The 14,449-nt window shown below is 43.4% G+C and overlaps 1 protein-coding gene across 1 annotated transcript in view; it reads left to right on the top strand.

The window, feature by feature from the left end:
- TRHDE (thyrotropin-releasing hormone degrading enzyme) overlaps window positions 1–14,449 on the top strand; it is a 214,268-nt gene that overhangs the window by 27,034 nt on the left and 172,785 nt on the right. Inside the window, exon 2 of the mRNA XM_009887778.1 lies at window positions 5,803–5,929. Coding sequence (XP_009886080.1) covers window positions 5,803–5,929 — 127 coding nt within the window. The remainder of the gene's footprint in view (window positions 1–5,802; window positions 5,930–14,449) is intronic.

Genomic DNA, 14,449 nt, shown 5'->3' with positions numbered 1-14,449 from the left:
TCTGCTCTCAAAAGCCTTCCCTTGCTAAAACAGAGGTGCGCTTTACTCCCTTGGAGCAGTATTTCTCATCCAGTGAGCTGTGATCTCCCCAGGGCATCAGGGAAGGCAGTGATGGCAATTGTAGTGGTCTTAAAACATGGAAAAAATGGCTAAACATTTAAAGAAGAGAGACCTTGCAGAATGAATGCAGGCTATTTTATGGGATTATTGTGATGAGCAAACTTCACTGTTACAATGAATAAAAATATTTCTTGATATTAAGCAAGATGACACTCCCCTAAAAAGTTAACACCACTGCAAGAATGAAGGTTTCAAATGGGATGCACATATAAAATAGAAGGTGGCATAGAGAAAAATGTCTTCAAGAGTAGGCTTCAAATGTAGAATATTTAATTCGAAAGTACGAGGTGGGCTCTGGTGTATGGCATGCTTAAGGCTTGCAAGCCTCTTGCTGTAACATCCTGATTTCTGCCAGGTTGTCAGCTTCCTTAATTCCCTGGGGAAGTGGGTTGGCAGGCTTGTGGCACCTCTAACAAAGGTTATTAGTGTCTTCCTCTAGCGCCAGAGGGAAAACATAGTGTGGTTCTCTCTGGGCTGCCTTTGCCTTTGGTGAATTCCTGCAGAGGGAGAAGTTTGGACAACAGTCCTTTTGTAATTAAACATGGATTTTAACTTTTTATTTTCATGGTCAAAATACTGAATGTATTCCATATTCCTCTTACCTGCAAAGGAGAACTGAACAAAGCCTTCAGTTTGACCTGAAGTATTTCACAGAATGTGAAAAAATGACTGCAGGTTTTTCCTCACCGTTCTTCATCCCTTTCATCCTTTTCTTTTTTTCATGTACTTCAATTTTAATGCAAAAAAAGAAAAAAAAAAGTCGTTATTCTAAAATGTCAAAATAGAGCTGTTCTACTTTTTCTGAACCCATTTGTCTGTTTATTATGTGCTGAAATTATCCCTAGCCTGTGGTACAGTGGAAACACTTTTAGTGAACATACTATTCACCAGAAATTAAGATGTTCATTGCTATTTACAGTTTGTAATTGTCAGAATTTACCCACCCTACCTTGTGTATAGTTACTAATTGACATTTTTTTGAAACATGCTGAAGTAATAAGACAAGTAAAACTCTTCTTTTTGATGAATAATTTTTACCTGCTGTAGACAGGAAGATTTTTGCATGCACAGTAGTTAATAACCTGACTTTAGTTAGATGTGATTTGTTCTAAATCTGTTGCACATTTCTTAGCATATATCACAACTGTCCCTCACTATGGGAGACAGCTCTCATTTTATAATCACATTCATCTGTTCTGGCAAGCCAGTACTACAAATATTTTTAAATTACTTTGACTTATTTTATGTAACCAATGCTGAAATATTAAGAGAAACTACAGAAAATGTTGTAATATGTACAAATTATTTGTGAAAGTACACTTTTTGTACAGCAAATACTTTTGACTAACTATGGAGAAGTAGACTATTGATCATTTATAACAAATACATGGAATTTACCATACAAGTTCAGGAATATTTTTGTGTTTTATTTGATAATGCTGCTAAAGTCATTCTAAGAACTTCAGTTAGTTTACTAATATTTTTAAATTAATCCTTCAGGATGATTTTTCTGCAGTGGTATCTGAGTATGGCTATTGTATTGTCTCTATTTAAAGTTCCAGTGAAAATATCCCAGGGCTGCTGGAAAGGAAACAAGGGGATACAATTCACATTTTTGCTTACTTTAGAAAAGAATGATAAAATATACATTGCAGCGATTTCATTTAGGTTCTCTAGTAACTTCTTGCTCTGCTGTTAATGACAGTGAAAATGATTTCTAGCAAAATGTGTCTGGTCTCCTCCATCAGTGGTTTCGCGGTATAAGAACAACAGTGTCTTATAAATGTCAAAGGGGAGGTCTGGGTTATAGGGCTGAAGGTGCAAACCTAGTTACTCAAACTTGTGGTAGGAAGGAGACAGTCAGTCTGGTTCCACTTGAGAGAGAAGTGAGAGGTTTGGATTTTTTTTTTCTTAGAAGTCAGAACTTCTGTTGAAAGATTGGTAATGGTTGCAAATGTAGGTGCAAAGGAGTTTAGAAAACCACGTGAACTTTGTTATATTCATAGGTATTATGACGGTGTTGTTGCTAATATGATCCCTCATAATATTTTTCTGGTATTTTTGTCGTTTAAGACACACAGGGAACTGCGCTGTATCAGGACACCACCAGTGTGTTGTCACACGCCTGTTGTCTCAGCAGTCCCTACCTTATTCATTCCCAAAGGTGGAAGGCACTTGGTGCAGGCTGTCAGGTGGCCGTGAGGCTGAATGTCATCTGTGAATTCCCTCCCTGCCTCTGCCACCAGAATTGCTGTGAGATGCCAAGCAAATCTCATAAACTGACACAGTCTCATTTAGTCACTAATCGTGTGTTACTCATTTTCTTAATACCCAAACTAAGGCACCTGTGACCAGACTCAAAGCTGTATAAAGTGTTCACCACTGCAATAAGATATAATGGGAACCGTGCTTTAAGTACGTGCAATAAAACAGTTAAGTATACTTGACATTGAGAGGTGTCAAGATAGGCGCCCAGAATTCGTCTCCGTATCTTTGTTCTCCACTTTTCTTCCATCAAAATAATAGCATAACCTAATCTTGCAAAAATTGTGAAAAAGAGCTTCACTAATATTTGCAGGACAGTATGAGCCATTGCAGTGAGTCGTGAGTTATGCATCTAAGCTAGAAACCTATTTATCTTTTTGTAGGAGAACATGTACTACTTGTAATTATACTTAGGTTTGACCCTGCAGAAGATTTTCTGTTCTTTCTCTTATTTAAGTTAATGTAAAATTGAATTCTTAGTGTAGTGATCAAATAGACTGTGGGAAAGTATATAATAATTACGCATTATTGTTCAGTCCAATGTAGTTATAAAGTAACACAACCGATCTGCCTTTTGAAATGAAAGCAATAAACAAACAACAAAATATGCTAAACAAATCTCATGCCTTAATCTTCATTCTGTTTTATTTACTTAAGCTCCTCTTCAGTATTTGAAAACTTTACAGTCTTTATTACTTAACACTCATAATGTTCATATAAATTAAGGAAACAATATAATCCCCATTTTATGGACTTGAAGGTAAAATGTGGTCAACATAAGCCCATACACATTAAAGGGCATCAGTGTGTGAAAGTTAGGGATTTTCGTTTCAAGCTTAGAGGTGCCAGCCTTTAAACTGAACTCTGGACCAAGCTCCTTATATTGTGAATATAGCATATTGTTATATATATAAAATATATTGTGATGACACCTGAGAAGGTGTCATCCAAAACAGCCAGCCAGGTAGGCAGAGTGTCACAGACCGACCCGTGTGGTAGCCCTCTGCTAACCACGAGGGGAATTTTCTGAGGCCAGGGCTGAGTCTGCGATGGTGCCTCTAAGGTTCCTCTGTATGTTTCAAGTTCAGTGGTTGTTGGGTGAAAGGCAGAAGCAGACCCAGCATTTGGAGGTGGCTGGCGTGCTTTGGCAATGCTCGTTGCCTCAAAGCCCATGGGAGACCTGGCCAAAGGCACGAGTAATTCCTGAACTGTGCTCCAGCTTAGGGGTGACCTTGGTGTGAGCCATGGAGCCCTGGCAGTCCAGAGCTGTTTTGGGCGGGCAGAGAGGCACCCAAGGAAACTTTACAGGCAGAATAAAACTATATTCAGCAGGTGGCAAATGAAATTTTGCAGCATTGCAGCTTTTGAGCTTTGGTCCCAGGGCCCAATCTTAGACACCATTAAATGCCTTTTCTACATTTGCCAAAAGACACACGTTGTAATGCAGTAAGTTGAACCTTGATTTTACTTGTATGTACCTATTTTTTTTCCTTCCCTTCTGTTGTCCTATTCCTTATTATGGACACATTTGGCCACTGTCAAATTGAATGATTTTTTGCATACTTGGTTGGCTGACTCTTTTTTCCCTAATTTGCTGATACAGTCAACTGTGCCAGTAAAGCAATTATGCAAAATTGTGTATAAAGGTTTAATGATACAAAACAGTGTTCATCACAAATCTAATTGTGATTCTTACCATCCTTCCATAAACTAAAGGTTTTGAGATATTTGAATTAGGATCTCTGTGGTTAATATCTATTTTGTTAAAAAATATATTTAGTGTAGCAGATCAGGCAACATTTAATGTACATGTCACTGTTAACTGTGGAAGGAAGCAATAAACAAAAATAGTGACTTGGAGATGTTCAGATAATGGTTTATATGCTTTCAGGTGGTGATTATGAGATGTCTGCTTTATTACATGTCTCATTAGGTTATGCTATTATCTGTTTTACATTACAAATGATAACTGTGCATGGCTGATTGTGCACTGAGTCTGTAATACAATACAAAGATAAAAAATATAAAGATGGACATAGTAAGAAAGCGGAATAATGTGTCTGAGTAGTGAAAACAAAGAGATAGTGGTTTAAAACAGAATTGACAGGTTCAGTGTGCTGGGGTTTGATATCTGGTTTCCACTCAGGTAACTGAACTGGTTCAGGAAAAGAGCAGAAAAGCAATGCTTGGTAATGCTTTCACTGAAGCTGAAAATCCCATTGGCTTTTCTTGGTCCAGAATAGAGCATTTAGAAACATTTCAAAACTGGTATTTCTGCTTCATGTTTGCATTGATATTTTCTGATTTCTGCCTTGCTGCTTTCCTTGGAACCCTGGCTGGGATTTAATCCTGCCACAGAAAGTATTAGCGAGTCAGATATTATTATTAGGACTGACATTTAGTAGAGCCTCGTTTGTATCAGGTCATTATGTACTGGAGGGAGAGACCTTCTGCCACAGCCAGAAAGCATCCACTGCTTCCCCTTGGCTTTGTCCCTCAGACTGAATATGAGGAGGGAAAGCAAAAAGTGGCTCTCCTTTCTGTCCCTTTCTTGGTTAACAGTTCTCAGCTGTATGTCATCTTTGCGCTAAGGAGACATTAAGGACTGTGGGGAGAGGGAATAATGAGTAACCTGGCAGTGCTTTCCACTGCCTCCTTAATTAGGAGGGAAGCGGGTCACACTTGGGTGCTGAATTATTAAGGTGAGTTCTCTTCACTTTGGTGCTCTATGTAGTCAAATGCGTGAGCTATTTTTTATTGAACGCAGCAATCTGTGGCTTGTATAAACAGCTTTAACTTGCCGCTTTCTGAAAACAGAGGCCTGAAGCAGCCATGGAGGTTTCAGGAATGTTAATTGTTTGTGTACATGAATGAGCTTATAAATGGTTGTTTTTGCAGTCTTCCATAGCTCATGGAGGGTAACTGTGTCACTGCCAGAGAAAAGAAAAGAGAATGATTATAATTTGTTTTTTTTCTCTACAATCTACTAATACTTTCAGGGCTCGATATAATGTGCCTTTAACAAACCGTGAACTTCTCTCCTACTGAGCCACTGCATCCTGCCTACATTCAGTGTGGGCAGAGAACCATTATACTAATCCACTCTCCCATCATATCTCTAGCAAACACATGTAAGTGTTTTCTTTGAATATTTATTTTGATGCAAGGAGTGTTAAGTCTTTTATTTGGCAACACAAACAAGTAGGAGATTGTGACTTCTCAACTTTGTAACCTTAATTGCGGAAGTTCTGGTTTTCAGCTTCGACATGTTTTGACAAACGTATGACAGTAACATTTGGCTTTAAGAGAATAATCCTTCCACCTCACAACAACATCAGAATAATTCACCTCTGCAGGTAGGATAGCTTTAAAATGTAGATGCTGAAATGATCAGTCTTTCACTTTGTTTTTTAACAGGTACGGTTATATGCAAGGCCTGATGCAATCCGAAGAGGATCGGGGGACTATGCTCTAAATATTACAAGAAGACTCATTGAATTTTATGAAGATTATTTTAAAGTGCCCTATTCCCTGCCAAAATTAGGTAAGATTTCCCCTAGAACATGAAGTTCACCCAAAGATAGGAGATAAAGTCAGCTTTTTAAAAGGAAATTTAAGACAGGAATGTACTAGATTTCAAGGTAAGCAATGTTTGGGTTATTTTAGAAGGATCAATAAGTAAGGAATTTTTCATCTCTTCCTTGCAGAAGAAGGGAAGCCAAATTGTCCCCTGTCCAGCCTTGCACTGAAAGGAGCAGTAAGCAGGCAGTACTTAAATTTGTTAGGTATTGGGAAGAGAACTTGAGACCTTTCACTGATAAGTGGGTTAGGGTTTTTTTTAATGCTGTTTATTTTTGTCCTTACTTTCATTAAGTAGCCACTGGGAGATGTTTGTTCTGTAATATTTGTATATTGATGTCTCAGCCTTAGATGGGGAAGAGAATTGAAAATATTTGTGGAAGCTGGGAACTGTAACAGTGCAAGGCTGTATTTATTTTTTTTTTAATGCTGGTTTATGTAGTTTATTAATGATGATTAGTACATATGCTTAATTGTATTGCTGCTTATTGAAAGAATTTCTATGAACTTGCTTTGCTGCTCAGGTGACCTAAATGTAAAAGCTGTCAATTTCCATTATTTTTTAAATAGTTTTTTCTCCTCCTCCCTTTAACCACAATCAATTGTTCTCCTACACACTTGAATACTTTACACCATATTATTACACCCTCCCTCCTTTGGAGCATGTTTGATCAAGATCCAGAAAAGCCTGTTGCTCAGCAGCAGGAGGACAGCTTGTATTTGATCAGAAGTGTTAGAGTTGGAACCACAGGTGATCCTCCCAGGAACTCAGGGTCTATTTCATTAAATCCCTTGCCTGCTGAGTAGCTTTATTAGCCTTGCAGCTAACGGTGTAGGAAATAGATAAAGTAAATGATGTTGCTAGAAGAGGGTGTTGCATAAATTTTTTATGAGAAAGTTGTGGCATTTGTTTCTTGTCTTTTAATGATGGGTTACGGGCAGTGTTCTGGAGAAATATGCAGATGGGTTAAACATGGCACATGCATCAGACTTTCTGTGTATCCTTTCATACCTGGCTTCAGGTGTGTAATGATGATTTCATAAGGGAACTTATAGACTTACAGGTGCCAAAAATTTAGAAGGAAAAAAAATAATCAAAAACTTTCCATTGAATAGAAAGGACAAACATCATCACTTCAGGTAGTTTACTGAGGATGCCAGGTAGCAGCAGGCAGTACTGGCTATATCTGCTACAGAATATCTTTTACAAATGCAACATATGGTCTTTCAACTAACTCAATGTGCTGTATGGGTAATCATTACACTGTGGTATATCTTTTAAAAATATCTCATCAGAAATCATAGATTCATAGAATAGTTTGGGTTGGAGGGGACCTTTAAAGGTCATCTAGTCCAACCCCCCTGCGATGAGCAGGGACATCTTCAACTAGATCAGGTTGCTCAGAGCCCCGTCCAACCTCATCTTGAATGTTTCCGGGGTGGGGTATCTACCACCTCTCTGGGCAACCTGTTCCAATGTTTCACCACCCTCATAGTAAAAAATTTCTTCCATATATCTAGTCTAAGTCTACCCTCTTTTAGTTTAAAGCCATTACCCCTTGTCCTGTCGCAACAGGCCCTGCTAAAAAGTTTGTTCCCGTCTTTCTTGTAAGAGCCACTTTAAGTACTGAAAAGCTGCAATAAAGTCTCCCTTCAGTCTCCCAGGCTGAACAACGCCAACTCTCTCAGCCTTTCCTCATAGGAGAGGTGCTCCAGTCCTCTGATCATCTTTGTGTCTCTCCTCTGGACCTGTTGCAACGGATCCCTGTCTTCCCCGTGCTGAGGGCTCCAGAGCTGGATGCAGTACCGCATGTGGGGTCTCACCAGAGCAGAGTAGAGGGGCAGAATCACCTCTCTGGACCTGCTGGCCGTGCTTCTTTGGATGCAGCCCAGGATACGGTTGGCCTTCTGGGCTGAGTGCACTTTGTAGGCTCATGTTGAGCTTTTCACCCCCCAGTACCCCCAAGTCCTTCTCAACAGGGTTGCTCTCAATTCCTTCATCCCCCAGCCTGTATTGATTATCAAGGGTTGCCCTGACCCATGTGCAGGACCCTGCACTTGCCCTTGTTGAACCTCATGAGATTCCCACGGGCCTACTTCTTGAGCTTGTCCAGGTGCCTCTGGATGGCATTGTGTCTCTCAGGTGTGTCAACTGCACCACTCAGCTTGGTGTCACCCGCAGACTTGGTGAGGGTGCACTCGATTCTGCTGTCTGTGTCATTGATCAAGATATTGAACAGTACTGGTACCAATATGGACCCCTGAGGGACACCACTTGTCACCGATCTCCATCTGGACATTGAGCTGTTGGCCACTACCCTCTGGATGCAACCATCTAACCAATTCCTCATCCACCGAAGAGTCCACCCATCAAATTCATATCTCTCCAATTTAGAGAGCGGGATGTTGTGGGGAACCATGTGAAAGGCCTTACAGAAGCCCAGATAGATGAGATACATAGCTCTTCCCTTGTCCACTGATGTAGTCATTCCCATCATAGAAGGCTACTAGGTTGGTCAGGCAGGACTTGTCCTTGGTGAAGCCATACTCGCTGTCTCGAATCACTTCCCTTTCCTCCATGTGCCTTAGCATAGCTTCAAGCAGGATCTCTTCTATGATCTTCCTAGTCACAGAGGTGAGGCTGTGTCATGCCCCATTCAGAAGAGGGGGAGAAAGTGACTCAGAGTCGCAAATCCCCAGCAGTGTGAACAAAGGTTAGACAACTCTCAAGGTCCATACAAAAACATTTATTAGATCACCACAGTGATTAATACATGTGTTAAGTAGGTCCATGATAATTGGTTAGGTATATAACAAATTATGGCAAGTGGTAAAACAAATTATGGCAAACAGTAAGAGGTGCCTTGTTTTACTTAACAACAGATATATAATGAATTATGGCAAGCGGTAAGGTATGCCTTGCATTACTTAACAACTCTTAAGAGAAAAGAGAAACAGAGGACCAGAGAGAGATTTAAAGAGACCACCAGTTCTGGTTCCAGCATTGGTCCAGCCAGCTGGGGGGTCTCTGGTTTGTCGGAACACTCCTCTGCAGATCCCCCTTTGTGGTACTTATTTTCCCCTTTTATGTTCACGGTATCAGTACGACCTGCCCACTGTTACGGTGACAGTTTTGTCTCAGGTTTTCCCCCCCACCCCCAGGTGATGCATAGCATGATTTGGGTGGAGAGACGAGTGCTATAGTCATGTATGTTTAGCATGATCTTGATAATCTTCATTAGCATATGCAGGGGTGTTAACTTTAATATGCATTTCACGGATAATGAGGCAAAGGTCGTCATTGGGCATAGTAGCCTTCTGAAGAAACAAAGAACTACACAGATTCTCGTTAACTTGTCCTTGCCAATGAAAAGCAGCACTGTCCTGTCTCCCTCCTGCAGATTCAGGTGAGTTTCTTACCTGCCTGAGTAAGCAGCTGTTAGCCTTATCAGTTCTGTGAGCATAAGGCCTGCATTATTCACCCCGTGGCTATAGCTACATTTCAAGGTACTTGCGAGTGTTTGAGACATTTCTCAGAAAGGCTTGGAGGGCCTCCTCCCCCTCCCTTTCTTCTCTCACCATTTGTTTCAGGGAATTTACAAGTTGCCTCTTACAGGCTGACAGGTCGGTAGTTCCCAGGGTCCTCCTTTCTACCCTTTTTAAAAATGGATGCAATGTTTCTCTTTTTCCAGTTATCAGGGACTTCACCTGACTGCTGTGACTTTTCAAATATCATGGAGATCTCGTCAGGTCCCATAGAATTCTGTATGGTCAGGTTCCTCAGGTGGTCACAAACCTGATCGTCTCTTAAACTGGGAGGGACTTTGTTCTCCCAGTCCCTGCCTTGTGGTCCATCCATTCGAGAGGTGTGGGGAGAGAAGTTGCCAGTGAAGACAGGTAAAAAAGTTGTTGAGTACCTCAACCTTCTCTTTGCCTGTTGTTACCAGTTTGCCAGTCTTGCTCATCAGAGGGCTTTCTTTGACCTTCCTTTTCTGGCTGATGTATCTGTAGAAGCAGATTATTATTCTTTGCATCCCTTGCCAAGTTAAGCTCCAGCTGCTTCTTTGCCTTCCTGACCCCATCCCTACACAACTGGGCAGCATCCCTATACTCTTCCCAGGATATCTGTCCCTGCTTCTACTGCCTGTGCATCTCTTTCTTGTCATTTAGTTTGACCAGGAGGCCTCAACTCAGCCATCAATCTCTTGCCCTCCTCTCCTGGTTTCTTATACCTGGGGATTGAGAGCTCTTGCCCTCTACAGAAAGCATCCTTAAAGATCTGTAAGCTCTGTTCTGCTCCCTTGTCCCTGAGGGCAGTTTCCCAGGGGGTTCCATTGACTAACTCCTCAAAGAGGTGGAAGTTTGCTTTCCTAAAATTCAGGGTCCTGACTTTACTCTTCACCTGACCCATATCCCTCAGGACTGTGAACTCCACCAGTGCATGGTCACCTCCTGGCTTAAGAGAAGAACATGGCCACAAAACGACCAAAAGCCACTGGAAGAAAGAATGTGGGAACTCAGATCGAGCTCCTGTGCAAGCATGTGGCCATGCAGGTCTCTGGCTGCAACAAAAGTCTGAGCCTGGCACTGGTATCAGATGGAGCCAGAGACATGATCTACACAGGCAGGTGGTTGAACTGAGGGAAGAGGTAGAAAGGTTAAGAAGCATTAGAGAATGTGAAAGTGAAATAGATTGATGGAGCCATGCCCTGAGGCAAAGGCAGCAGGAAGAGGCCCTACCGCAAGTGGATGATCCTCTTCCCTCCTGTCACCAGGCAGAAGGAGGGGACTTAAGGGACAAGGGGGAGTGGAGACAGGTCCCTCCTCGGAGAGGCAAGCGAAACCCCTCCTGCCCCCCCTCACCTTCCCAATTGCCTTTGCATAATAGGTATGGGGCTTTGGAAATTGAGGGCCATGTGAATGAGGATGGAGAGGATGATCCATCCAGTGAGTCACCCAGGGCTAGTCACTCACCCCCACGCCTTAGGACTTCCTCAACTAAAAAAAAAAAGAAAGGTAATTGTAGTAGGTGACTCCCTTCTGAGGGGAACGGAGGGCCCCATTTGTAGACTAGACCCATCCCACAGGGAAGTCAGCTGCCTCCCTGCAGCCAGGATTAAGGATATGCAGAGAAAACTCCCTACCCTGGTTCAGCTCTCAGATACTGATATTTCAGGTGGGTGGTGATGAGGTGACTACCAGAAGTCTAAGGGCAACGAAGAATGACTTTAGGGCCCTAGGATGGCTGGTTAAGGGATCAGGAGCACAAATAGTGTTATCCTCTATCCCACCAGTTGCAGGGGTTGATGAGGGGATAAACAACAGGAGCCAGCAAATTAACTCCTGGCTCCGAGACTGGTGCAACCAGCAGAACTTTGGCTTCTGTGATCATGGGTTGATCTACAGGACACCAGGCACGCTGGCAACAGGTGGGGAAAGCCTAACCCAAAGGGGAAGAAAGATCCTGGGACAAGAATTAGCAGGGCTTATTCATAGGTCTTTAAACTAGGTTTGAAGGGGGATGGGGATGAAACCAGGATTACTAAAGTGGACCCTGGGAGCAGCATGCCAGTGCTTCTGGGTAAAAGTGTTAGCAAGCTCTTGCAGTCTGTCTCAGAGGTGGTGGGGGATGGTGATTCATGTGGTAGTGAAGACACGAGGAGTAGTGATAGGTTGGTAAATACAGAAGTGTCTGAGCACGATCAGGTGGGAATTAGGGCTTGTCCCCCCAAAAAAGTGGCAGGACAATTAGCCCAGCTGAAGTGCATCTACGCTAATGCACGCAGCATGGGGAAAAAACAGGAGGAGCTGGAGGCCATTGTACAGCAAGGAAACTATGATCTAGTTGCCATCACAGAAACGTGGTAGGAAGACTTACACCACTGGTACTCTTAAAAGCACAGGAGAAGGCCATCCCAATGTCCCGAAAAACAAGCTGACAGGGAAGAAGAACAGCCTGGTTAAATAGAGAGCTTTGGCTGGACCTCAGGAATAAAAGGAAAGTTTACATTCTCTGGAAAAGGGGGTTGGCAACTTATGAGGAATACCAAGATATAGTGAAGCTATGCAGGGGGAAAATTAGAAGAACCAAAGCTCAAGCAGAATTCAGCTTGGCCACTGCGGTTAAAGATAACAAGAGGAGGTTCTTTCAGTATATCAATAGAAAAAGGAAGACTAGGGGAAATGTAGGCCCACTGGTGAACGAGATGGACGCCCTAGTGGTAGAAGACACAGAGAAGGCGGAGTTACTGAATGCCTTCTTTTCTTCAGTCTTCACCACTAAAGCTGTGCCTCGTGAATCCCAGACCCTGGAGGCAAGGGGGAAGGACAGGAGAGAGGAAGATTTTTCCCTTAGTTGAGGAGGATAATAATCCATAAATCTATGGGCCCTGACGGGATGCACCCACGAGTGCTGAGAAAGCTGGCAGATGTTATTGCTAGGCCACTCTCCATCATCTTTGAAAGGTCATGGGGAACAGGAGAGGTGCCTGAGGACTGGAGGAAGGCTGACATCACTCCAATCTTCAAAAAAGGCAAGAAGGAGGACCCAGGGAACTACAGGCCGGTTAGTCTCACATCGGTCCCTGGGAAGGTAATGGAGCGACTCCTTCTGGATGTCATCTCCAAACGCGTTGAGGAACAGGAAATTATTGGAAGTGGTCAACACAGATTTACCAAGGGTAAATCATGCTTGACCAATTCGATAGCCTTCTATGATGTTGTAACTGGTTGGCTGGATGAGGGGAGAGCTGTAGATGTCATCTACCTTGACTTTAGCAAGGCTTTTGACGCTGTCTCCTATAACGTCCTCATTAGGAAGCTGAGGAAGTGTGGGCTAGGTGAGGAGACAGCAAGGTGGATTGAGAGCTGGCTGTGTGACAGAACTCAGAGGGTTGTGATTAATGGAGCAGTGTCAAATTGGAGGCCTGTAGCCAGGGTTGTCCCCCGGGGGTCAATACTCAGTCCGGTCTTGTTCAATGACCTGAATGAGCAAGTTTGCTGATGATACCAAACTGGGAGGGGTGGCTGACACTCCAGAGGACAACACTGCCATCCAGCATGACCTGGACAGGCTGGAGAGCTGCGCAGAGAAGAGCCTAATGAGGTTCAACAAGAGCAAGTACAGGGTCCTGCACCTGGGGAGGAAGAATGCTAGGCACCAGTATAGGTTAGGGGTGGACCTGCTGGGAAGTAGTTCTGAGGAGAAGGGTCAGTAAGTTATCCATGAGCCAGCAATGTGCCCTTTTCACCAGGAAGGCCAATGGAATCCTGGGCTGCATAGGGAAAGTGGGGCCAGTAGGTCGAGGGAGGTCATTCTCCCCCTCTACTCTGCTCTGGTGAGGCCACAACTGGAATACTGTGTCCAGTTCTGGGCTCCCCAGTTCAAGAGAGACAGGAAACTACTGGAGAGAGTCCAACGTAGAGCAACCAAGATGATTGAGGGATTGGAGCATCTCCCTTATGAGGAAAGGCTGAGAGAGCTGGGACTCTTTAGCCTGGAGAAGAGAAGGCTGAGGGGATATCTTATTATTGCGTACAAGTATCTAATGGGTGGGTTGAAGGAGGATGGAGCCAGACTCTTTTCAATGGTTCTCAGTGACAGGACGAGGGGCAGTGGGCACAAATTGGAACATAGGAAGTTCCATTCAAATACATGCAAAAACTGCTTTACTGTTAGTGTGACAGAGCACTGGAATAAGCTGCCCAGGGAGGTGGTGGAGTCCCCTTCTCTGGAGATTTTCAAGACCCGCCTGGATGCAGTCCTGAGTAATGTGCTCTAGGCAATCCTCCTTTAGCAGGGGAGTTGGACTAGATGATCTCTAGAGGTCCCTTCCAACTCTGAAAATTCCATGATTCTGCAGTCACTGCAGCCCATGCTGCCTCCAATCTTGACGTCACCAATTAGATCACTTGAGTTGGTGAGCATCACGTCCAGTATTGCATCCCCTCTGGTGGGACTGTCTGTTACCTCGTTTAAGAAGTTGACTTCAGTGCACTCCAGGAGTGTCCTGGATTGTCTACAGCTTGCCGTGCTACTTTTCCAGCAGATGTTGGGGTGGTTGAAGTTCCCCAGCAGGACAAGAGCCTGTGGGCACAATGCCTCCTGTAGCTGGAGTAAGAATGCTTTGTCAATAGACTCCCGTTGATCAGGTGGCCTGTAGTAGACACCAGCCACAAGGTTCCCTTTGTTGCCTCGGTCTCTAATTCTTACCCATAGGTTTTCAACCTGCTCGTGGCTATTCTTCAGAGACAGCTCTTCACATTGTAGCCATTTCTTGATGTCGAGGGCAGTGCCTTGGCTCCTCCTTCCTCACCTGGCCATCTGAACAGCCTGTAGCCATTGATAGCCGCATTCCAGTCATGGGATTTGTTCCAACAAATTTCAGTAATGGCAAGTAGATCATAGATTTTGAGCACCACAGTGGCTTCCAGCTCCTCCTGTTTGTTGCCCATACTGCATGCATTGGTGTAGAGGCACTTCAGC

Source organism: Charadrius vociferus, unplaced genomic scaffold (genome assembly GCF_000708025.1).
Source record: "Charadrius vociferus isolate BGI_N301 unplaced genomic scaffold, ASM70802v2 scaffold125, whole genome shotgun sequence".
Taxonomy (NCBI): Eukaryota; Metazoa; Chordata; class Aves; order Charadriiformes; family Charadriidae; genus Charadrius; species Charadrius vociferus.
The sequence above is the reverse complement of the archived record's forward strand: the minus strand, read 5'-3'. Positions and strand labels throughout refer to the sequence as shown.